Source organism: Notolepis coatsorum (assembly GCF_963971535.1).
Source record: "Notolepis coatsorum genome assembly, chromosome: 8".
Lineage (NCBI taxonomy): Eukaryota > Metazoa > Chordata > Actinopteri > Aulopiformes > Paralepididae > Notolepis > Notolepis coatsorum.
The window spans coordinates 95,787,024-95,813,905 of record NC_140172.1 but is presented as its reverse complement, the minus strand read 5'-3'; the positions used below and the strand labels follow the sequence as shown (position 1 = coordinate 95,813,905).

General features: G+C 42.5%; 2 protein-coding genes across 3 annotated transcripts in view; one reads left to right on the top strand and one right to left on the bottom strand.

The window, feature by feature from the left end:
- The window catches only part of c2cd2 (C2 calcium dependent domain containing 2), a 73,234-nt gene extending 56,330 nt beyond the window's left edge, over positions 1–16,904 (bottom strand). For both annotated transcript variants that reach the window (XM_084320776.1, XM_084320777.1), the window contains exons 1-3: positions 15,677–16,904; positions 15,003–15,098; positions 3,467–3,586 (exon numbers count right to left, since the gene is read on the bottom strand). In XM_084320776.1, the coding sequence (XP_084176902.1) occupies positions 3,467–3,586; positions 15,003–15,098; positions 15,677–15,976 (516 nt within the window). In that variant the 5' untranslated portion in view covers positions 15,977–16,904. The remainder of the gene's footprint in view (positions 1–3,466; positions 3,587–15,002; positions 15,099–15,676) is intronic.
- A 1,981-nt stretch (positions 16,905–18,885) lies between these two features.
- atg101 (autophagy related 101) lies at positions 18,886–22,354 on the top strand (the record flags this gene model as incomplete). Its single annotated transcript, XM_084320479.1, has 3 exons — positions 18,886–19,485; positions 19,596–19,883; positions 22,262–22,354. Exons 1-3 carry the CDS (start codon positions 19,234–19,236, stop codon positions 22,352–22,354), a joined length of 633 nt encoding a protein of 210 aa, XP_084176605.1. The 5' UTR covers positions 18,886–19,233.
- Between the last annotated feature and the right edge of the window lie 4,528 nt (positions 22,355–26,882).

Sequence of the window (26,882 nt, the reverse complement as noted above, 5' to 3'; positions counted from 1 at the left end):
GTGCTGAGGGCATGCTGAATGTGATTTAACCAAAGCAGAGTATACACACAGACAGTGGAGATAGCGAGCATTTTGACTTGTTGCGTGGTGACGATGTCTTGCAGATAATACAACTACAAGTATAATTATATAATATATATATTAAAAAAGAAAAATATAAAAAAAGTATATATTTAAAAGAAAAAGAAAAAAAATATAAAACCAAAAACGATCAATATCGGATCAGTATCGGCCGATATGGCTCAAGACGATCGGTATCGGTGGCAAAAAACGTGATCAGGGCATCCCTATCTGCTTTGGTCAAATCACATTCAGCATTGCCATCTTCGCAGTGTTGTTATGAAGCATGATAGCTAATTAGCCAATGTTCAGCTGCAAAAACGAATAATGTCAATTATGTTATAAGACATTGATATCAGGAGCCATCTGTAGCTACTGCTAGCCGGCTAGATGACGTTAGACAATGCATCATGTATTAAAATAAAGTGAACTATTTAGTTTACTGGGTCATTTTGTTTAAACAGTGAGCTAACATGAGCTAACGTTAGCTACCTAGCTAACGGAGGTCTCATGCTGGCCGATCGATCGGCACGGGGCATCCCTATCATTCTTAAACTGAAACGATCAGCGAAAATAAAGCATTATCGGAATTCACCGATCTCATATTTATACTGAATATCGGCCGATACCGATCGCTGGCCGATCGATCGGGGCATCCCTAGTCAGCACTAACGTCATACATGCACACACAGACACGTTGTGATCGCTATGAAAAAAACATCTGATTAACCCAATACTGGTAAAATAGAGTCCTTACCTCACATCAGATGTTCTGCAAAAAGATTAATCCAATTCCTGATCGCCATTCCAAATATTGATCGTGTTTATTGATCCAACGTTATAGTCCGAAACACATAATCGAAAGCTGCTCCGAGCCTCCCCAGTGAATGTGGTAACAGACACTGCTTGCCAGAGATGGGGAAACCCTGGACCGGAGTTTTTCCTCTGATGCACTTTTTCACCCAATCCAATCCAATGATGTGCATTACCATCCGGGAGATGATAGGCGGCGGTATTTGCCCTTTTCTGAGCTCAGAGCCATTCCCAATGATAACGTCAGGCTGGATGGATGAAAAATGAATGGATATCGCTAATAAAAGAAATAACGATTAAATAACGTGAAAACTCGTTATTGGCAGCCAACGCATTGGTGAGAAATAACGAGAAATCTCGTTGTTGGCACTGAATGTGTTAATGTAATAATAAAAAAAATATTTTCGGTTCATTATAAAACTGTGGCGGGACAAATTAGACGGCCGCGGGCCGCCACAGTCTAGGTAATTAATGGGAAACACTGAACATGACAAACGAACAAAACGTTGCTACCATGTAACATCTCCAGTCTCTCTTTCTTCATGTTTCTTTTGTTTTTTCAGCCATTAACTAGCCAGCTACCTGGCTAGTTAGCAAGCCGTTCAGCAATGCAACAGTTAATAGGTCCCTCCTCAATACACTACACATTGAAAATATTTCATTTTGGGATATTCGCATAAACTAATAGATTGTTTATAATTTAATTACTATTTGAATATTCGAAAATCAATGCCCGTCCCGAGTACATTTCTCATTAACTTTCTCTGCCACAGTAACCGCGCATCTTGCGGTCACAGTAGGCCGGCTTTTCGTGACTGTTTTCGCAATAATTCATGATCTTTGCGGAGCTATTTGTATATTCTATATTATAGCTATGGGGAAAATGGTATGGCTAATTTGACAAACACTATTTATAGTCCAACATGTAAAAAGGCATCCGTTTCCACACACTGTAGTTTATTACACGCTGAACTTTATGTGCAATAAGCTCATATCGTTCTGGTTGATTCCCTGAAACCCCAAATCAAAAGGTATACGACATGTACATATGTACCTTCACAAAATCATCAAGGGGGGGGGGGGGGGGTTGTTTTAACTCAAAACTGTGATTGTGTTTGTCAAGCATGTTTTACGTCCGGTGAAACACAGAACTGTGATCATTAGAAAAACATGTTTCAGGTTCGGTAAAATAGACATAGAATGTACCTTACCTTAGCCATAAGGTATTCCAAAAAGGATAATTCCAAGTGATCGCATCGCCATCGCGATTACCAGTGTATATCTCTATACACGTTTCGATGGTCAAATACGCTTAGGCATTGGAATTTCAAGGCGATCAATGTGAATCTATGTTCAAGCAAGAGGCGGAGCCCCTACAAAGAAAAAAAAAGGAAGACGTCTATCAACACCAAGCTATTCCAATTCAGACACAGATGATACTACCACCTGGTGATAGTCGATCGGCATTGCAGTTCAAGTGTATGTGGCTGTGCCAAAATGATTCAGATCGCTTCGGGCGAGTCTGTAGCGCAGGGATCAAAGGAAAAAGATCAAACAATAGAATAACGTATATATACGTGGTTGGCGTTCAACACATGGCGAGCAAACACGTATATACTTGTTGTTGGCGCAGATTGAGTTAAGAATGACTCATTAGTTTTGGGGTCCTGGGGTGGTGGGGTGGGAGTGGGGGAGGAAATGTCCAATGTATTTTGTGGTGTTTGTGATAATATAATTCGTTTTCATGTTTAGGTTCTGTATTTATTATTTTTGTTATTCTACTGTAATAAAAAGTATACCTTTTTTTTTTGACTCATTAGTTGGGATTGTTTTCACATGTAACCAGTGATTCCCATTAGATCATCCTACGCCTGTCCTGCCTGACAAAGTGAACATGAAATAAGTGGGCTACCTTTACAATGCAAACGGTCTTGGGAGCGACGTGGGCTGACCGTGATTTATACGAGGTCGTCAGGACATTTGCCAAGCTCTGAGAGATACCCCGGCCATTTAATCTAATTCTCCTGCGAGGGGCGAGGCGGTTCTGGGCGACGCAGCACATCGTGCTCAATGAATCAGAGGGGCGTCATCATTGCCTTCCCATAAAACCACGCAAGAAGCCTTTCCGAGGAGATGCGTGACCCCATTCCTCATTGTGTTAGAGATATTGCACAAAAATTTGCAAACCAACATTATTTCTCCCTTTAGGGTAAAGCAAGTAACGCTGTGTCATTTTTAGGGTAGAACATAAACTTATAATGATTTGAAAATGATGTGACGATAAAAATAAATGCATACATAAACCTTGAAGATACTTCCTTGTATAATAAATATTAATTATGTTATTTCTATTGTCATTATTGTTGTTATTCGTATTGCTATGTCCTGTGAAGTCCTGTTTATTGTTATTATTACTGTATTGTGTTTTGTCTTGTTTCATGTCAAAGAAAAGAAAGAAAATAAAATTTGAATATATGAATTATAAAATAAAAGGAAGGCCCTGCACATCCAAAACAACACAGTCACAAACAACTGAGGTTCAGACCTCCTCCCCAACACACACACATCATGTCAGTGCGGCTTCAGTGTTTACCTGCAGCTCCAGAGGAGCGATGCTGACTCTGTATAGACAGGGCGGAGCTGTGGCCATGGCTGTCGATGCAGCACTGAGGGAGAACTGAAGCTTCTCGCCAACCACTTTACAGCAGGCAGCCTGTTGGGAAGACAAACGGAGAGGCCATGCATTTGACGCCAGGGAGGTGACTGCAGTTTTACATGACTCAAATGTAATGCAAATGTATTGTATGTAAATAACTTGGTTGACTAGGGAAGGTATCTGCTGTATCTGCTGTACCAGGAATTGATTCACTTTCACGGTCTGCTGTTGTGTGTGGCGTGCCGTGTGTGCATGTGCGTGTGTGTGTGTGAAAGACTACGCTGTGTGTGTGTCCATTTGGGTATAAGTTTCCTCCGTCAATGAGAGAAACAAGAGTTGTTTTTGACTTGTTTATTTCAACTGATGCAGATTTTTGTGTTTCTTATTATGTCCAATTTTGTTTCGTTTTATTGGGACCTAATGTAATCTCAGCATCACTGAAGGGCTCACCCTAAATGTATTCCTGAGAGATTGAATGACTAAATATGAGGCATCTCATTATAAGATGCTGGTTATTCCTCTCTTCCAGGCCCTTGTCACTTTTTCTGTCTCCTTAGTTCTGAGCCAATGGACAGTTATAGTATGTAAGCTTCTGCTTCTACACACACACACACACACGCATTTAATTAAAATGTTGATGCTGTTGAAACTCAAATAATAAAATGATTCCGTTACAGCTGCTGAGCTATATACTGTGTTATTATGTGTAATCTCTCCACTCCACACTATGTTAGTGCTTGCGCCAGCACAAGAAATACAGGGTGGGAATCGCCAGAGACCTCACGATACGATATGTATCGCGATACAAAATATATCGCGAGTATTGCTTGTATTTTTTTGGATCAAATTTAATTTATTACCTTTTTTCAACTGCAAAGTAAAACTTTGTCAACATGTTTTATCTAATAAAATAAAGTTCAGTCTGTTCATCTCACTTCAATCATTTTTATTGCAGAACATGGTATTTTCTCAAGCAGACAGATGTAAACACTGTAATCTGTGTTGCATGTACCTGACAAACTGAACTGTTTGTATTACAGTCATATTCCAACTTAACTGAATGCACGTGTGTGTGTGTGTGTGTGTGTGTGTGTGTGTGTGGACTACTGTACTATTACAGGTATTGAAATTAACAATGCAACTTCCTTATAATTTTTTTTATGAATAATTTAATATCTATACTTGGCATCCCTGTATCGATACAGTATCGCCACGCAAAGTATCACGATACTACTACTATCGATTTTTTCCGACACCCCTAACAATTATATTAAAAAAGATGATAATACACAGTCACATGTAAATAAATATCTTCCTTTTGAATAAAATAGGTTCAGGATTCAGGATTGTTAGCCTAATTCATGTAAAAAAAAAGAGTAGCCTATAGAAAATGTATGAGAAAGAAAGAGAGAGCGAGAGAGAGACTCACTCGGCCCCTCCCCTCCCCCACTGTAGGAGAATGCAAATGCTGCGGTCACAAAATAGTTAGGAAAAGTTAGTCGGAGTCTTCAATAACGTTTGGATGGTAATCAATTTTGTGAATACATTTCTTGAAACAACATCTGTGTTGGCAGACAGCTCCTGCTATCTTTAACACATCCTGCGGCAAAAACGAGTTTACTCGTTATTGCCCGCCAATCTAATAACGCCAACAACGAGTTTACTCGTTTTTATGATCGTTATTTCCTTTATTCGCTATTGGCATTCATAATTCATCCAGGAAGGCTCCGGGAGCCAGCTGGACTCTGTCTGATATTGCAACGCCTCAATACCGCTGCCTGGTGGATTTCGGGCGAGTTGCACTTCCCTCTAAACCGGATGTGGCGCTCTGTGCATCGGGGGGAAAGTTCCGGCAGAGCTATCTTGTTACGTGGATCCAGACAAACACCTCGAGCGCACTTTGGATCGCTCTCGAGACGCAAGAATCAATATGGTTTCGGCGTTTATTGCGTTGTACAAACGGAAAATGTATCTAGCAGATCTAAATCAAATAATTTGATTTTTTTTTCTCCAGGCTCATCGGTCACAGGTAAGAGGAATATACCGTTAATTCCAGCTCGATTGTGCATTTATTTCATTGCAATGAATCCATACAACGTATGATGTTGTAAAGAAAGCCGTTACTGACAATCAAAGAATCATAAACGACCCCCCCCCCCTTTCCTTCATGCATGATGGAGCATAATGTATAGCGATCATATGCATTTGAATTTTTTAATATAGCGTGTATAGGAACGAAACGCCAATCGATTATGTATAATATGCGTCGGGGCCTATAACTCGCCTTCTAGGAATTACTGCTCTACACTCTAAAAACATACTTATATTCACGACGGTACTAACACGACAATGTATGAATGGAAAAATATAACATTCCCACATCCGGAACGATAGATACCCGATGTTGAATGGGCCATAGTAATGTCGATATAGCTATAATATTTAAAAAGTTATAGCCCTGCAAAGAAGGTGAACGACTCCATAGGGTTACAGCACTGGCAGAGAGTGGTATAAGATGGGCAAACTGTGTGGCAGACAATGTGTTAACGTTGACAAGCTAAAGCGTGCGTAGTTCGACCTGTGTAACATTAAGTAACTGCTGGTAAGTGTTCTGCTGGGAAAGACCGTTCATCACAGCATACAACTTGGTTTAATCCAAAAGTCCATTCAGAAACTTTGAATTGTGAAATAAGTAAGGCTGTCAAAGTTATCGCGTTATTAATGAGTTAGCGCAAATTCTTTTAACGCCAATTTTTTTGGATGAGAGATTAACGGGCTGGTTTTTTTTTTACCTTTATTTACCCAGGGTAGGTTCGACACTATGTTTGTTTCTGACTCAATGTGTGAGAGCGAGAGAGAGAGAGAGCGAGAGATGAGGAAGGGGCAAGAGAAAGAGCTGGGAGAGTGTGTGTGTGTGAGAGAGAGAGAGAGAGAGATGAGGAAGGGGCAAGAGAAAGAGAGGTGGGAGTGTGTGTGAGAGAGAGTCCTCAGCCCTTGTGTGGGTGAATGTAACAAGTTCCTAACTTTTTCTTGACCCTATCATTTCATGCACACTTTATTCATTGTTTTAAATGATTTGTTTATTTTATGTTATTTTGTGCATCACGCGACTTGATGCAAATTTGCAATGCATGAGGGTCATCCTTTTGTGTTAAAGGGCTGCTTAAACAAAAATAAATGGGGATGAATAGTTCAGTGTAAAGTTAGTAATCATTACTATGTAATGTAACAGTTAGTAAATTGGTATGCCCATCTGTTATTTTTTTTGTTGGGCTTTTATTAAATTTGTTCATGATTTCAGAATTTTGTTTTACAATGTAGTTTGCACATCTTAGTTACTTGACGATTCTGGACAGTATTTCTCATTGTGGCAATAAATAAACATGAATTTTTTTGCATAAAGCAAGCATTTGTCTACTCTCATGTTGATAAGAGTATTAAAACTTGAAAAAGATCTGTAAGGTAAGATCTGTAGATTTAGAAGAGATACAAAATATGCGATTCATTTGTGATTAATCACAATTAACTATGGACAATCATGCGATTAATCAGATTAAATATTTCAATAGATTGACAGCCTTAGAAATAAGACATTAGCGGATTCCATATGCCCCAATAGGGGATATCTGCAGAGCCGCAAGCCCAACGTCTGGGCGGGGCTTCGTGGCTTGGACTAGGTTTGAGGCGGGACTTCGTGGCTTGGACTAGGTTTGACTGTGTGTGGGCGGGGCGTCGTGGCTTGTACCTTGTTTTGCACTACTGCGCATGCGGATGAGGGGGGCTCTCTCGCTCTCTCTCTCTCTCTCTCTCTCTCTCTCTCTCCTTGTTTACGACATACACAACATCGTCTTGTGTTACATTTGTGATTGATTGATTGAAAACTTTATTAACAGATTGCAGAATGGGTACAATACAGTACAGCTCAATACACATAATTGTTAAGGGGATGCAGACCAGAGAAAGACTTTCGTCTCGTTTACATCAGGGTCCCCCATTTTCGATTCATCATAACATGACATACAGATAGACAATACTGCTACATCTATACATTTATGACATACCAGATCTATAAATATACAGCACTGTTTGTGATACAAAAATAGTCTAAAAAGAGAGTATATACATTTGAGGGGGAAGAAACTGTACATTGGAAGAGGTTGGGTAGGTGGGGAAAACTGTACATTGGAGGGGGTTGGGTGGGGGGGGCTGTGCATTGGAGGGGGTTGGGTTTGGACATTTACATTTTTACATTTACATTTAGTCATTTAGCTGACGCTTTTATCCAAAGCGACTTACAAGTTCTGTACGACAAGCCATCAGGAAGAGCACAACTCTATCAGCTGAGTAACAATGTTCATCAAAGTGTTGAGTGCTACAGTGTAGGTTAGTTTATTAGGACAAGTGCATGACAGTATGGTTAGTTAGGGTTAGATTTTTTTTTTTTTTTTTAATTCAGATAATGGTTGAAGAAGTGCGTCTTTAGTCGACGGCGAAAGATTGGACGTGTTTCGGCTGTCCTAACTGGGGTGGGTAGTTCATTCCACCATTGTGGGGCAAGGACTGAGAATAGGCGACTTCTCTTTGATGACCCTCCCGGAGCTTGGATAGGAGTAGGTCTGAGGCGGCCAGAAGATGCAGAGCGTAGGGGTCTTGAGGGTGTGTAGTTAGAGACCATTGACCGGAGGTAGGCGGGAGCAGTTCCCTTTGCCGCACGGTATGCTAGGTCGAGGGCCTTGAAGCGGATTCGTGCAGCAATGGGGAGCCAGTGCAGGTCCCTAAGAAGTGGGGTGACATGGGCCGACTTCGGTAGGTTTGAGATCAGGCGGGCCGCTGCGTTCTGAATGAGTTGAAGAGGCTTAGTGGCAGTGGCCGGGAGGCCAGCGAGCAGTGCGTTGCAGTAGTCGAGGCGGGAGATGACTGTTGATTGGACGAGGAGTTGGGTGGCTTCTTTTGTCAGGAAGGGGCGTATCCTTCTGACGTTGCTCAGGAGGAATCGGCAGGTTCTGGTTGTCGCTGCGATGTGAGCAGAGAAGTTCAACTGGTCGTCGAGGACAACACCAAGGTTCTTGGCGGTCGGGGACGCGGTCACAGCTGCATTCTCGACTGTGATGGAAAGGTCGGTCAGGGGGGAGGATTTGGCCGGCAGGTGGAGCAATTCTGTTTTGCTTAGGTTCAGTTTGAGGTGGTTGGTCGTCATCCAGGCGGAGATGTCGGACAGACAGGCCGAGATCCGCTCAGAGACGTGGATATCTGAGGGAGGGAAGGAGAGGAAGAGTTGAGTATCGTCGGCATAACAGTGGTAGGAGAAGCCATGAGACGTGATAATGTTACCCAGTGATTTAGTGTAGAGGGAGAAGAGAAGGGGTCCTAAAACCGAGCCCTGGGGGACACCCGTCCGCAGGGGGCGGGTGGCCGACAGGGTCCCTCTCCATGACACTTGGTAGGAGCGGTCATTGAGGTATGATGACAACCATGTCAGCGCAGAGCCAGCCACTCCCATTCCTGCGAGGGCCGCGAGGAGGATCTGGTGGTTGACTGTGTCGAAGGCTGCAGATAGATCTAGGAGAATCAGGACAGAGGAGAGGCCTTTCGCTTTTGCTAAGTGAAGTGCCTCTGTGACCGCAATGAGGGCTGTCTCTGTGGAGTGACCAGTCCTGAAGCCTGACTGATTAGGGTCTAGGAGGTCATTCTGTAAGAGATAAGCAGTAAGTTGGTTGGATACAGCACGTTCAAGTGTTTTAGAAAGGAAGGAGAGAAGAGAGACAGGACGGTAGTTGCCTATGACGGTAGGGTTCAGGGATGGTTTTTTTATGAGGGGCGTGACTCTGGCTTGTTTTAGGGAGGTGGGGACCACCCCCGAGTTGAGTGAGGAGTTGATGGTTGCAGTTAGGAATGGGAGGATGTCTGGTGCTATGGTCTGGAGGAGTGGGGAAGGTAGCCGGTCCAGCTGGCATGTAGTCGGACGGTTCGACGTTACCAGTGTCAGGGTCTCGGCTTCTGTAATGGGAGAGAAAGATGACAGAGTGAAGGATGAGGTTCTCGATTCAGCATTTGGAATGGGTGGGGGTTGGGAGAAGGAGCTGCGGATGTTCTCCACTTTTTCCTCAAAGAAGATCGCAAAGTCTTCGGCAGAGAAAGATGAGGGAGGGGGGGGTGGGGGGGAGTGAGGAGGGAGGACATGGTAGCATGCAGTTTGCGAAGATTCTTGGCAGAGGCCTCGATCCTATGGTGAAAGAAAGAAGCTTTGGCATTAGTAATGGTATTGGAGAATGTTAACAAGAGGTTGTGATATGTGTCGATGTCAGCAGTGAGGCGTGACTTTCTATACTTCCTTTCAGCTGCTCTCAGGACCTGTCTTTGTTCTCTCACTGGATCTGTCAGCCATGGACTGGGTGGGGAACGGCGGGCAGGTTTCTCAACGAGGGGACAGAGCTTGTCGAAGGAGGTTGCAAGGGCTGAGAGGAGGGTGGAGGTTGCCATCTCTTAAGTTTGTGACATACAAGATATGCAAATATGGTTAGAGTTACATTGATGGAGAGACTGTTAATTAACTGGTTAGAGTTACATCAGAATCAGTAAATAAGAGGTTGAATAAAATTATATGGGATATAAACTAAATTAAATATAGCACATATATAAAAATAAAATAGGAATAGGCCAGGGCTGTACAACTGGGCAGATGTGGTCAATTATATACACTAATTAGAATGAGTAACAATGCAGTGGGCAAGTATATAGTCCAGTAGGGTGTGTTGATGTAACACAGTGAGTGAGGGTCCCGAGCCTTGTTGATGAGGCTCACTGAGTCACTGCAGAGGGGAAGAAACTGTTCTTGTGGGGTGAGGTTTTGGCCCTGGTGGACCACAGCCTCCTTCCAGAGGGGAGTGACTCAAACAGGTTGTGACCGGGGTGGTAGGGGTCGGCCACAATCTTACCTGCACGCTTCAGAGTTCTGGAGAGGCGTACAGGTCCTGGAGGCGTGAACATTTATGGCAACCAACTTGTGTTCAGCTTTTCGTTCAGCGTTTCTCTGATTTGGCCACACGGCCATGTGACCGCGCTAGCCCTGCCGCTCTGTGTGTTGTTGCGCCGCCCGCGGCAGAGAGCAACGCGGCAGAGAGTGACCTGTCGGCCGCGCATGCGCATGAGGCTCCCCCAGGTGCTCTGAGAGGTGCTCGTTGTGTTGTTGGTTAATGCCAGAGGTGCTCGTTACGCCGTTGTGTTGTTGGTTAATGCCATATCAGCAGTGTTCGCGCGGTTGCTTAACACTTTGAGTGCCGGGACACGTCTTTTCACGTCTTTGCTGGCCATGCTAAAGTTGCCGGGGGACGCTGTACAGCGTCCTTATATCAATATTTCAAAAATCTGCGATCGGATTCATAATGTCCCTCCGCTGGCCTGAGATCCACCAGCAGGACCCACTGAGCTCTCTGGCGGTTCAGGAGCGCCATCTGGTGGCCGATCGGCGCAATCGCCAAAACAGGATGTTGAATAGAGGTTGTCATGACGACCGTAGTACTTCCGGGCGCTCGCTATGGTTCATGTGACTCTGGCTCGTCACGCTACACAGTGATCGATTGCCAATAACTCGATAAACAACATGATTTGGACGTATATACCATTATACAAGCTGGAGATGGACCGGGTAAAAATATATCCCATAATGATAAAATTTCTACTCGACGATGATCGCCCAGCGGCGCGCGGAGACTGGGGTGAGTTTCAGCGTGTAACGTTACCTTCTTCGATAATAACTGATATTATCAACATTTGACCCACATTAGATGATTGGTATAACGCTGCCCACGGAATTATAAACGCCCCCTCGCCCATCCGGTCAACATCAGATGACGTGTAGTAACTTCTAGAAGTACGTCTAGTTGGAATTTTTTATATCGCGCTGATTGCCATCAAACTGTATTTCATCATCAATATAATGCATTTGGGGCTATATATCACGTTCTGGAGAAAGCTGCAGAAAGAGATGAAAACATACTTATACATTAGACCATACTTTACTATGAATATGTGAATGAAAAAGTTTAACGTTGCTACACAATGAACAATACATATAGGACTTTGAATGGGCCCTAATAATGGCAATGTAGCAATAGAATTTAAAAAGTTATAGCCCTGCAAAGAAGGGGACTTTCTCCATAGACAAATAGCGCTGGCAATCTATGGTATATCATTAATTTAACCTTAGGCAACCAAAGTGTTAACGCCATAACTATATATAAAAAATTGTATATCACTTAATTTTGCAATACAGGGTTGAGGTTACACACATGTTGTGCATGAACCTTCAAGTTCCCTGGTGCAAAATATAACATTTTGGCAGCCCATGAAACAAGACAAACAATACAGTAACAGTAATAATCAACAATTATTTGTAAATAGAAGAAAATTCATTCATTGTCCTTGTGTTACATAAAACCCATCTGTGGCCTCGCGTAGAGGAAGGGCGTAAATACATGTTAAGATATTCAAAATCGTCACAGCAGTATAGTTTGTTTATACTTCAGAAGTATGATATTTGAACATGGTCCCCAAAATGAATGGAAGCGAATGAGGAGCCTGACGCCTGACACCTGGGAGGAATGGGGGTGTTGCAGCGTTGGGGATGTTTAAAAAATATAATTTAATATATAATATAATATAATAATAATCTGGTCAGCAGCCTCCACTGATGTAGCGTGACGAGTGAATCTGGTAGTTGGTTTATGACGTTAAAAACGCGAAACAACATATAACGTTACAGCATACAGTTTCTAGTTAATCAGTCAGCAGCCTCCACTGATGTACAGTGACGCGTGAATCTGGTAGTTGTTTTATGACGTTACAAACGCGAAATAACATTATACATTATATAACGTTACAATGTACAGTTTCTAGTTAATCAGTCAGCAGCCTCCACTGATGTACAGTGACGAGTGAATCGCGTAGTTGTTTTGATAAATGCGTTGTGTATTCGCGTGATTCGATTCGGACAAAGATTACAGCTCCGCATTTCATTCATTACATTTGGGACCTCTGCCGCTCGCAGGGACCTCTGCCGTGCTCGCGGCAAAAGGGGGCGGGGGGTCGTGGCCAATCAGAGAAAAGCTGAACACAAGTTGGTTGCCTTAAATGTTCACGCATCCTGGAGAAATGGCAGATTGCAGCCGATCACCTTCTCAGCAGAGTGGATGACACGCTGCAGCCTGCCTTTGTCCTTGGCTGCAGCGTACCATAGTGTGATGGAGGTGAGGATGGACTCAATGTACCTATAAATACTAACTAGATAGTTGATGATAAACATTTAATTTCATTATCTGAAATATTGTAAAATCTAATTGTTTTACCCTGTGCACCCCAGACACAAACTTTGGTTACAATTTTAATAATTTTCTAGAGGTTTAAATTGCTGGGGTGAAATTTACCTCAAGTAAACCAAATGTAATGTAAATTGTAAATTTGAGGATAGCAGGATGTTAAATGCAGATAATTTCAGATAATGCAATTAAATGTTTATCTTCCAATGTACAGTTTCTTCCCCCTCAAATGTATATACTCTCTTTTTAGACTATTTTTGTATCACAAACAGTGCTGTATATTTGTAGATCTGGTATGTCATAAATGTATAGATGTAGCAGTATTGTCTATCTGTATGTCATGTTATGATGAATTGAAAATGGGGGACCCTGATGTAAACAAGACGAAAGTCTTTCTCTGGTCTGCATCCCCTTAACAATTGTGTGTATTGAGCTGTACTGTATTGTACCCATTCTGCAATCTGTTAATAAAGTTTTCAATCAATCAATCACAAATGTAACACAAGACGATGTTGTGTATGTCGTAAACAAGGAGAGAGAGAGAGAGAGAGAGAGAGAGAGAGAGAGAGAGAGAGAGAGAGCCCCCCCCCCCCCCCCTCATCCGCAGTAGTGCAAAACAAGGTACAAGCCACGACGCCCCCCCCACGCACAGTCAAACCTAGTCCAAGCCACGAAGCCCCGCCCAGACGTTGGGCTTGCGGCTCTGCAGATATACCCTACTCTTCTTTCTATGCCTATTCATAGACAATACACAGCATCAGGCTATTATTCTAAAAGTATCGATACTAATAAAATGGAGTATTGAAATGTTTTTAACAGCTGGGTATGGCGATACTTTTCTAGTATCGTTGTATCGTGCAACACTAATATATATATATATAGGCAGGATTCCTTTTGTGCACCATCCAGCACACATATATTGAGGGTTAGCACTGAATTTGTTTGATTCATGAAACAGGATGATGACGACTGGCTTTTTTCATTAACCTTTTCTGGTTTGCTGCCATAAAAAAGTATGAAAGAACTTTAAGACACTACTTTAAGACACCACGAGTATGACTCTTGTGACACGGTTGTAAAAGAAGAAAACGTGCTTACTGCGTGACATCTCTACAAACAGTTTGGCTCTTGTGGGAGGGGGACATGTCTTCCAAGTGCCAAAGCAGCCTAATAAGACATGGTGTGACTCAGATGTTCCTAAGTCAACCCTTTCACTACCACACGACAAAGGGTTAACCCTTTCACTACCACACTACAGAGGGTTAACCCTTTTACTACCACACTACAGACGGAACCGTCTGTAGTGTGGTAGTTAAAAGGTTGCACTGGCCATGGAGTAACCCTTTCCATTAGTAGCGCTTTGGGTGGGAATACACAGACGTTAGCAGCAGGTTATTGTGACATTAAGAGTACATAAGCTAGGAAACGGGAAATCCATAAATAATTTGCTGGTCTAAGTTGCCAAAACGAGTGCAACATTCCTTGTTGCAAGAGGAAGAGGATGCTGCACTGACACTCAACACCCCATTCATCCAAAACACCATCCTCGAATCACAAACTTGATTTGATCACTCAAAACCAATCTCAACCATCAGACTCATGTGGGATGAAAAGGGGTGACAAGCTTGCTTCAATGTGGTTACTATAAGGTAATGGTAACTGCTGTCCTTGAATGTTGCTTTCTTGATTTCATTCACATTCAAGTTCCCTCAGCATTAGTTTAGTTTAAATAATAATCACAAGAGCAATTTCTTCTTCTTTTTTTACTGCAGCATCACAAACTGGTATGGTCTATCAACAGTCGATCCTAGACGTGACCAATGCAATAGTGTGTGCGTTCCAGAAAGGCTGGGGTCCAGGACTGTAGCATCCCCCCACACACGTCATTCCTGTCAGTCATGACAACTATAATTTGATCTACTCAGAAGGCATAGCTTTCTGCTTTCAATCCCCTATGGCTCACTGCTCAGAGTTGTATTTAGCCCAGCAGTAATGAGAATGATCAGAGATCCCCCACCCCCTCCCCATTTGAAAACCTCATTTGATCTGCACAAATCACACAGATGACCTATTCTGGATTCAAAATGGCAACGGAGTTTGCATGTACGTAACACAATCAAGCCTCTTGTATACATGCAATGGATAACTGACTAGTGTACCTTCTGCCCAGCAGACTTCTGGAAGCTGGACACTTGGCTGACCACCAAATCTGATGACTGAAGACCATCCTCCTGAAATGTTATCAAAACAGAGCCCTGTATGGGAAAGGGGAACAAATTAGAAATATGCAGAACTATAACAAACCTCATTGTCATGGGGATTAAAGAACAAGTGTGATAATTAGCCAAGTGTTTGCTGAGAAATGAACAATGATCAGCCCTGTTGAAGGAACACTCCACGCACTGTAGCATGCCCATAATGGGCTGGAAATAATCTTTTGAGGATTTCGCAGATATGTGGGAGATTATGAGTATGGAAATAATTCATTCGCCCGCCAGTGTCAGCCCTTTCAATACATTGTTTTAGACATCACAACATACTGTCATTAAAAAAATAATAAAAAAATAACCTTTCATGAAAGTAATCAACCAGAGAGAGGTATAAAACCGTGGTTTTGATTGATTGAACACTTTATTAACAGATTGCAGAATGGGTACAGTACAGTACAGCTCAATACATACAATTGTTAAGGGGATGCAGACCAGAGAAAGACTTTCGTCTTGTTTACATCAGGGTCCCCCATTTTCAATTCATCATAATAACATATAGATGACACACACGACATACAGATAGACAATACTGCTACATCTATACATTTATGCATGAGACTTACCCCCGACTTCCCCGATTCGTGGTTCAACGCCCTGCACCAAGCTCCTCTCCATTGACTTGTCCAGCTCTTCAGTGACAGCGCCCAGACCAACAGAGCGTCCGCTTCCTCCTTCGCCGCAGCATTGTTCTGTATCGGTGTGTGATGGTGATGATGAAGTCCTCTTCCTAGATCTCCTTGTTGGAAATACTGCACCAAGTACAGCAGCAGGGTCACCAGCGACGCGGCGAACAGTGTGACCATGCAAAGCCACTGCGGGTCTCCCAAGCCAAAATATGAAAAGGAACTTTCGGAGTCAGACATCCTTAACCACGAAATGACGACAATGCCCCGAAGTCAAAACACACACCTTTACTCTTGCAAGAAATCCGCTGACATTCTCACGACCTCTCACTAGCCGGCGGTGAGCGTTAATAAAGTCCACGGTGAAGAAGGCGATCCTTCCGAAAACATTTTGGTAACGTTACCCGCTTTAGTGACTCGACTGCCAAATAATTAACCCAAAGTTGTGGTCAGTCATGTTGGCGTTCACTGGTGCGGTACTTTGTAGTAACAACAAGGATCACAGAGATACCGGAGCTTATACACAATATATAATATATAAACCTCGAGACTCAAGTGACGACCCGTCTACATTACAGGCGAAACAGCCCCAAGCTGATTGTTGTTAGTTAGCTTAGGTAGCTAGCGACAGTAAACAGTTAACGTTACGATCATTCGGTATTTCAACTTTGACTAACGAGCGAACAAAGTTTCTCCAAATTAATTAGTTATTATTACATAACTAACGTTATACTGTCCACATGTAAGCTAACTAAGACCCACCAGAAAATATCCAGGTGAATGGGAAGTCTCACGGAAAAGCTCTTCAAAGCGAAGCACCATCTCTTCTTCTGGACTTGCTTTGTTGTGGCTCGGGTGGCAAAACCTCTTGGGGACCGATAACCGGACTAGCTGCTAATGTTAAGGTTATATATCTGTTAAGGTTATATCGCTAAAGCTGGGGATTCCTAGTGGTGTGGTTCTTGTTGAGGAAATGACAACGCAGCGTTGTTACGGTGTTCGCCTTCCTCTCAGCGCACACCACTTTCAACACCTTGCTGACGCGAGTCCGCCAGTGTGTCACTGGTATAAACTACGCCCAGTGCACCAAACACTTCAAAGTTCACAGACGTTTTGGGTCCAATAATTCATACATCTTCGCAGAACACTGGTCGCGTCTTCTTGATTAACCGCCGCGGATACAGGAGCAAGATGAGCTGAACTCCTGAGAGAGAGGCAGCGACCCAGGAGCCGAGGAGACAAGTCGCGAGAGATGTGACGAGGAGGGTCCAGCTGCAGCGCCGGAGAATCCTCTCAAGGGGCAAGCCTGTGGCAGCCACGAACCTACTTTCTATAGAAGCAGCTCGGAGGTGCGCTGTTTTAAGTGAGCGTGTGTTATTGGATTGATTGATTGAACATTTTATTAATGTCCGCCTTGTTTCGAACTGGTTATGCTTAGGCCCTCTTTCGAAGTCGGTTATGCTTAGAGTTTATCTTTAGAGCAGGGCGATAGACCACCAGCCCTGATTCCAAACTCTAAGCATAACCGACTTCGAAAGAGGGCGACTTCGAAAGGGGGCCTAAGCATAACCAGTTCGAAACAAGGCTGACATTAATACAATTTTCAATCAATCAATCAATCCAATAGCTGCTTCTATAGAAAGTAGGTTCGTGGCTGCCACATACCTCCTAGAGGCAAATCTTTCATATGACAAAATGGCATCCAAGGTAATAAAAAAAAGTCAACCAACGAACTAGATTCTTGTACCGGATCTCCTCTCTGGTAAACAAGAATACCCTGAAGACTCTGGCAGGAGCACTCATTCAAGGGTATACTTACGACTATGCTTACACCTCATGGTACCAAAGCACCTCAAAGGCGCTAAAAACAAGATTACAAACATCACAAAACAAACTAATCAGACTTCTACTTGACCTAGAACCCACCTCACCCCTGCCCACTTTGACAACCTATGGCTTAGAGTAGACGACAGAGTACAGCAACTTGCAATGGGCCTGGTCTACAAGATACACTATACGACTAAGGTACCCATGTACATGTCAAAATACTTCCCAAAGGTCAGTGAATACCACGACCACAACACCAGAGGAAGCTCAACAAATCATGTTAAACCCAGATTCAGCTCAAACAAGGGACTAAACATGTTTAGCAATTATGCCACATCAATGTGGAACGCCCTACCCAAAGCTGTAAAGGAATGTGAATCCCTACCCACATTCAAAACCGCTCTTAAAGAGCACCTACGGGAGGCTGCAATTCGAAACTGGCCACCGTAAATGTCCAAACCCCCCCACCCCCTCCTATAGACAGTCTCCTCCCCACCGCATGTATATATTATTCTCTCCCCACGGTATGTATATTTCTCTCCCACCCACCCACTCCTAATGTACAGTCTCCTCCCCACCGTATATGTATCTCTCCCCACCGTATATTTCTCTCCCACCCACCCCCTCCTAATGTACAGTCCCCTCCCCATCATATGTATATACTCTGTCAGGATCTATGGGTAACAGTACTGTATATTTGAATATCGTATATGTCACAAATGTAACAGTAAATACCTGTATGTCATGTATGTCCCTATGCCATAAATGTCATGTATGTTGTGTATGTCATAAATGTCACTATGAATTGAAAATGGGGGACCCTAATGTAAACAAGACAAACGTCTTTCTCTGGTCTGCATCCCCATAACAATTGTGTGTATTGAGCCGTACTGTATTGTACCCATTCTGCAATCTGTTAAATAACGTTTTCATTCATTCATCATTCATTCATTCACAGGCTTGCCCAATGAGAGGATTCTCCGGCGCTGCAGCTGGACCCTATTGGATGTGACACGAAGTTATTCCCAGCATGCATAGCGAGACTATGATGCGGGACGCGAAGTTGTATCTGTTTTTATATCAAACGTTTGAATGCACTTAGTGGCAATTACTGTAGCATTTAAGACGAATATGTACTGATATTAAATGGGAAAATGTAAACGCTGTCAATGGAAAAAAATACATTGTTTGTGACCGGTAAAGGTGAAATCGCCAAAGTATAGTACTTTGAGCTACACCGCCTGCCGTATTTGTTGACGTTGTCAGAAATTGTGTGGCTCCTCCTTCATAACATCGATAGTTTTTCTTTGGGCAACAGTTCATCATAGCCCTTGTGTTTGCTCACACTAGTTAGACATTTTAACAAACTAGACGCACTATGCGATGTAGCTAATGCTAATGGTTATCTACATTACAGTTCCTCTAGCTAAATTCACAATCTGCGAAAGGCATTTCTGACACTGTTATAGCTATAGGTATCATGTGATGATGTGAACAACAACACAAGCTAGCCAGCTAGCTAACGACTGTCCACCACCACAGCGACTGGAGCTGATAATCCTGTTTATGGAAGAGGAATAACGACAAAGGACCACATTGTCGTACTACGATTCTTAACTAGCTAACGCTAGCTCAAACCCGTACTTTCGCTAAAAGGAACACATTTCACCATGAACTGTCGTTCGGAAGTCCTTGAGGTGACAGTGGAGGCAAGACAGGTTTATGAAGCCATGCTTGGTCTGCTACACACCATTCTAATGCATCGCAGCACGGGGAAATTCCACTACAAGAAAGAGTGCAAATACTCTATTTGCGCCGTTGGCACACACGACACAGACTGCGACTTTATTGACTTCACCTTTGTCAGGGTATCATCAGATGAGCTTGACAGAGTGATCAGGAAAGTTGTGTGTGACTTCAAGGTAATCATGATGATATATATATATATTTGTTATATATTTGATTACAGAGTATCATGCATGCAGTGAGTGGTCATCCGATAATTTCTTTGTTTACTCTGCATTCATTACAGGATGCTTTGAGCAACTCCGATAGTGATGGCGGGCAAATCTCTCTGGAGTTCTACCAGAAGAAGAAGTCCCGATGGCCTTTTTCTGACGAGTGCATTCCTTGGGAGGTGTGGAGCATTAAAGTCAATATTGTAAACCTGGCCAGTGAGCAAGAGAGACAGATCTGTCGGGAGAAAGTGGGTGAGAAGCTTGGTGAGAACGTAATCAACGTTATAGAGGTCATAAACCGCCATGAATACCTCCCAAAGATGCCCACACAGTCAGAGGTGGACAACTCCATGATCAAAACTGCAAAAAAAAATTTCATCAATGACAAAACCGAGGAAAACAAAAATAAACCACGTGAACTTTGGAAATTACTCAACAATCAACTAGGCTGCAGTAAAAAACTCAAAACCAGGTTCTCAAACATAAACATAAAGACGGACAACACGCTCATCACAGACAAGCTGGATGTAGCCAATTACTTAAACACTTTCTTCACAAACATAGCCACAACACTGGTAAACAAACTACCCTCACACTCAGGGCAGTATGGGGTAGAACACATAGTAGCATACTACATGAACCTAGGCGTCCACAAAGACGACTTCAAACTGGAAATAGTAACTACAGATGAGGTACTCAAAAAACTGAGCGCCCTCCAACCAAACAAGGCCACTGGCCATGACAACATCCCCTCCAAATTCCTCAGAGACTCAGCAGCAGCCATCACCCCAGTCATCACACACATAATAAACCTCTCCATAAAACAGGGACACGTCCCCAAGGACTTCAAAATTGCGAGAGTAACACCCCTGCACAAAAAGGGCAGCAAATTAGACCCGGGTAACTACCGCCCTGTTTCTATCCTTACATCCATCTCGAAAGTCATGGAAAAAATAGTATACGAACAGATCGAAAAATACCTCGCGGAAAAAAATCTAATCTACGAATTCCAATCTGGCTTCAGAACATCCCACTCCACTGACACATGCCTTCTCTACTTGAACGACCACATCAAACAAGAGGTGGACGCGGGCAAATACTGCGGCATGGTCATGCTGGACCTACAAAAGGCCTTCGACACTGTCAATCACACCATTCTGATTGACAAGCTAAAAGCAATTGGTTTTGATAGTCTATCAGTGAGCTGGATACAATCCTACCTGGAGGGGAGGGAACAGATGGTGGAAGTAAACGGTACCCTATCCCCCCCCCTCACAGTGAGCTGTGGTGTTCCACAAGGAAGCATACTAGGACCGCTACTATTCCTAATTTATGCAAATGACATGTCGTCAGCTTGTGACTGCAACTTGTTCCTGTTTGCGGACGACTCAGCCCTGCTGGTCTCTGACAAGAACAAGTTACAGGTTGAAAAAGCCCTCAGCTCGGAACTAGGCAAAATCTGCATATGGCTCGCCGACAACAAACTATCATTACACATGGGCAAAACAGAGTCCATTCTCTTCGGTTCAAATAACAAACTCAGCAAGACTGACGACTTCTCGGTTACAGTGGGTGACAATATTGTCACAAGGAAAGATGAAATTACCTACCTGGGTTCCATCCTAGAGGCTAATCTTTCCTGTGACAAAATGGCATCCAATGTAATAAAAAAAGTCAACCAACGAACGCGATTCTTGTACCGGATCTCCTCTCTGGTAAACAAGAATACCCTGAAGACTCTAGCAGGAGCACTCATTCAAGGGTACTACGACTATGCTTGCACCTCATGGTACCAAAGCACCTCAAAGGCACTAAAAAACAAATTACAAACATCTCAAAACAAGCTAGTCAGACTACTACTTGACCTGACTCCTAGAACCCACCTCACCCCTGCCCACTTTGACAACCTAGGATGGCTTAGAGTAGACGACAGAGTACAGCAACTTGCAATGGGCCTGGTCTACAAGATACACTACGCGACCAAGGTACCCATGTACATGTCAAAATACTTCCCAAAGGTCAGTGAATACCACGATCACAACACCAGAGGGAGCTCCACAAATCATGTAAAACCCAGATTCGGCTCAAACAAGGGACTAAACACGTTTCGCAATTATGCCACATCAATGTGGAACGCCCTGCCTAAAGCTGTAAAGGAATGTGAATCACTACCCACCTTCAAAAACACTCTCAAAAAACACCTACGTGAGACTGCAATTCGAAACTGGCCCCTACAAATGTCCTAACCTAGTTGTACAGTAAATGACCAAGTAAGGCTTTGTCAACATTCCAATGTACAGTGTAAAATGTGTGTGTGTCCCCTACCCAACCCCCCCCCCCCCCCCCCCCCCCCCCCACCTCCAATGTACAGCCCTCACCCAACCCACCCAACCCCACCCCACCAACCTCCTCCAATGTACAGTTTCTACGCCAAATGTATATACACTCCTTTTCTGAACACTTTTGTATCACAAACAGTACTGTATTTGCAAATCTGATATGTCATAAATGTATAGATGTAGCAGTACTGTCTATCTGTATGTCATGTATGTCATATATGTTATGATGAATTGAAAATGGGGGACCCTGGTGGAAACAAGACGAAAGTCTTTCTCTGGTCTGCATCCCCTTAACAATTGTATGTATTGAGATGTACTGTACTGTACCCATTCTGCAATCTGTTAATAAACTTTTCAATCAATCAATCAATGTGTTTGACACAACTCTCAATGATGTCCAGCCATACCTTTACAAAATCACTTACCAGATCACCGACTCGCTGGGTGCCTCTGTAAGCACCACCATGAGAAGACTGATCTCTGGACTCTTTTAAAACAGGCCTGAAAACCTACCTATTCAACTGTTAGCTTTTTATTTTTATTTTCTTGCGCTGTTGTTTTTAAATTGTCTGTTTATACTATGTTTTTAATTAACTATGTTCTATTTTTATCTTACTTTTATTCTGTATTTTATTTGATTGTTTTTACTAATAACTATTTTATTTTTTATTTTTTAACTATGTTCTAACCCTGTAGTGTAGCACTTTGGGATCCCAGCGAACAAAAAGTGCATTACAAATCCAATCTATTATTATTATTATTATTATTAAAGATACCCTGGCGCTGTGAGGATTCCCCAACATGCAATACGTCAGGATTTTGATGACAAGCTATCTGAAAGTGTTCAACATGCGGGAACACAATTAAAACAATGAAACTCTATCCAAATATTTATCATATATTGTATTGTTTGTGATGTCACCCGCACCAGTTTTCTCCAGTAACGACAGAGTAAGCAAATTCCTATCTGTGATAATTCCCTGCAACATTGCAGGAAAGGGAGGCTAAATACCCCCACCCCACCCCCTTAAACATTTGACTTCCTGTGCATGACTATGCTGCTTCCAGAAGTTGCTGTGAAATACACCATTTCTAGCAAGAGCCTCTGGGTTTACTTTGGGTGGTAGCTGCAGGGAGAAGAGAGGGGGTTACACACATTGGGGCTATCCAAAAACAACCACAGTCTTCTGATGTTGGCCACTAAACGGGGATCAAGTGACTTACTTAAGGACACCTCGGTGGCACAGCTGTTGAGAGTCAGAGAGAAAGACACTCCTTTCACTTCCTCCATCCAGACTTTCCTAGCCAGTTCTGGGATTAACTGGGGACCTTTTGTTCACATGCCTGCTTCTCTTAGCTTCTAGGCTACAATCACCCAAAGCTATGGATAGCTGCATCTGAATCTATTATCTTTGATGGACATTGATAGCAGTTATTTTACATGGTTAGAATATACTTCACTTTGACCAAGGTGCCAGTCTGAGATGACTGCTTTCTAGGGTGGTGTGGCAGCTTTTCTTTTCTTTGTTGTCAGGATTATATACCCCAGGATTGTTTATTGTATAATGTGAAAAAGCTAAATTTTATTTGCATGCTTTAATTTGTCTAAAGTGTAGCTGATGAACATTTGACACAACAAATAATATTGTGTTTTTTTGTCGTTGTTTTTTAATAAACAAAGTATTGAAATGATCTTTGGTTATTAACAAATTAAATAAATAATGTCAAGATTGTACCTTTTGGGTAAATGATAACTCACCATAATTTACAATGTTTTAAATGATTGGTGATCAATAATTAAATTTGTTGGTTGCTGGTGATCAAGCGATTTCTTACCACTGAAGATATTTCATTTAGATTATTGTCAACTACCTGTACATGCATGAATATTGCCATACACCAATGTTTAGTTACTTGATAAGTAACTTGGAAAAAACTGTGTAAGATCACATTATTTACGTTGGATAGCAGACTTTTACATAAAGATATCTGAATGGATTTCCTCACCTATGTAAACATTTCCTGCACAGGGGGGGTGGCCTGACGCATGAAGCTGGAAGGATTTCCAGTTTGACATTTTCCAAATTAGAACAGTTTCCAAGTTGACTTCCTAAGGTAGTTTCTATAGTCCAAAAAGTTGCCACTGTAGCACATAGCTTCAAAAACACTCCAAAACATACTTGAATGTCTCACTTCATGGCAGAATATCAATAATCAAAATTAATATTTTTCTATGATTGACTGGCCTAATGTTTGGAATAATATTTGTACGTCATCAAAGAATCTTGCCCAAGTAATCCATTTTAGATTAACCTACCTCACTCCAGACTGCAGAATAAAATTTAAATTAACAGGTAATGATAGACGTGAGAAATGTTCAGAGGTGGTATACTCTAATGCGCATGCTCTGGTACTGTAATTCTGTGAAATCTTTTTGGTTATATATTACTGACACTTAAACCAATATTCTGTATATGTATTTACCATTATGTAAAATTCTACTGTTTTTTTTAATACAACCCAAATATTAATCTATATCATTCCAACAAAAAATAATAGTTCTGGCAGCATCAACAGCAGCTAAATACAATGATGGTATGGTCATAAATACAATGATGGATGGTATGATCCACACTGCACTGATCAATGGAAGTAGGGTGATGCTTTTTCATGACATGTTTATTAATAAAAAGATCAACTGCTAAAATGAACGTTGCCAAAATACTAGAAACACTGAATACTTGGGCCTCTGCTATGGATTGTGTGTCAAGAGTTTGATTTAATTCGTAGCCTCATTAATTAATAGTGAGCCATAATGTGCTTTATTTCCCCCTTTTTAAACTTTTTTCTGGATGTGTGTGAATACATGCGTATGATTGAGCGAGTGCTTGTGTGTATGTATATGCAACTCTCACTCTAATATACACATACTATAATTGTGTATGGGTGTCATATGTGATTAGGTGCATTATTTGTACGTGTGTATGTATAGTAATATTATTTGTATGTGTAGAAGTTACCGTATACAATACATACATATGTAGGTACATGAGATGCCCATTTGCAATTACATATATTATACACAATACCATGTGTATGTAGGTACGCTTATACCCATCTACCTATTAATTATTTGCAAACTTTTTTTCTTGTCTCCATTATTTTAGCTGTTTGTGTCCATACAAACATCTGTTGACCCTATGTTTTTTTTCTATGAATACAACAAAACAAAAAATCACACAAAAAACACAGCAATATCCATCCGTCTGCAGATAACAGTCCTTACTTAATCTCATTTGTCTAAATGTTTCCCTCCCTTCAACACTGACTGCAATGATGAAATTCACTCAAAACGAATGACAGGTGTGTTAGTTGAATATAAAAGCGAAGGTGTTGGTACTAAGAGCACATGCTACCTTACATAAGAGTAGGGGTGGCAATTACCAGAGGCCCCACAATACGATGTTATCACCATAGAGTCACAATATTGCAATTTATTACCTTTTTTCAACTGTAAATTATGTCCCCAATGGAAAACTTGATTAACATCTGCAATAATGTATTCAGTATGTTCACTTCACTCCAATCAGTAAAATCGCATTGTAAACCAAAAAATATATAAACACCTTTTTATTTATTTTTAAATATCGATACTACACTGTATCGATATCGGCATGCAAAATTCTGAGTGATCGCCTGCATCCTCTGAGTGTGGTTATGCAGAGATAATAGACAACAATTTTTTTTTAATTATCTTTCCCCCCCATCTTTTTCTGTTTTTTTTCTCCCAACCCAATGTTAGTCGTTATGCCAATTCCCAATCCCCTTCCTGGTCGTTGCGCACTCTACCCCCTACCGTCGGTCTGGGAGAGCGGAGACTATCACACGCTTCCTCCGACACGTGTAGCCAGCCAGCCAGCCCACCGCTTATTTTCACCTGGCAGCGCGGACTCTCACTGGGAGAGTGTAATGTGTGGAAGGTCACACTACCTCTCCCAGATCCTTCCCTTGCTGTGCAGGCGCCCCGACCGAACTGTAGGAGTCGCTGTTTACAATGACCAGGACCCACCCACGCCAGCTTCCCACCCGCTAACACTGCCAATTGTGTTAGTATGGACGGTCGGCCAAGCCGGAGGCACCACAGCCGGATTCGATCCCACTGGCTCTGTGGTGGTAGACAGACGCTTAGTCCGCTGCGCTACCCGGCCACCCAGACAACAACTTTTAAGTGATAATATTTTCTGACGAAATGTTCTCTGCACTTCCCATCCTGTCGTCCTTCCCCCCAAGGGCAGCCGGGAGCAGACAAGGGCTGCAGCGAGCGCCGTGCCCGGGGACCAATCCAAGTGCTCCTGTCCGTCTTCGTCAGGGACGCAACAGCGTTAACGATCTGTTGTGCATGTTTTTCCACTGGGTTTATCTTATCGGGAGGGGAAACCCTTGTGAGCACGGGGAGAACATGTAAACTCCACACAGAAAGGCCCGGGAGATACCCTACCTGGGTAACTGGCAACACGGCAACCTGGTCGCGTCTATACTTTTACCAACAAACTTCCAGTTCCACGTTCTGCGATCTGATTGGCCACTGACGTTTCTGGTCATGTGACATGTGCGCCAATCGCGTGACGCCTGTTTCTGCGCCTATTTCCGCCTCTAACAGCCTGCAAACTACCTAACGCCTAGTTATATCACTGGTTAAGCTTAGGCGACTCTTTCGAAGTTGGTTAAGGTTAGAGTTTGGAATCAGGGCTGGTGTTCTATCGCCCTGCTCTAAGACAAACTCTAACCTTAACCAACTTCGAAAGAGTGCCTAAGCTTAACCAGTGATAGAAACAGGCGTCACACGATTGGCGCAGATGTCACATGACCAGAAACGTCAGTGGCCAATCAGATCGCGGAAAAATGCAAGTTAGTTGGTAAAAGTATTGACGCCGCCCATTGATATATTGCTGCTGTATCAATGTTTCCCCCCACCCCTACATAAGACACCCACATTATGTTATTATACCCTTCCTGTTGTCT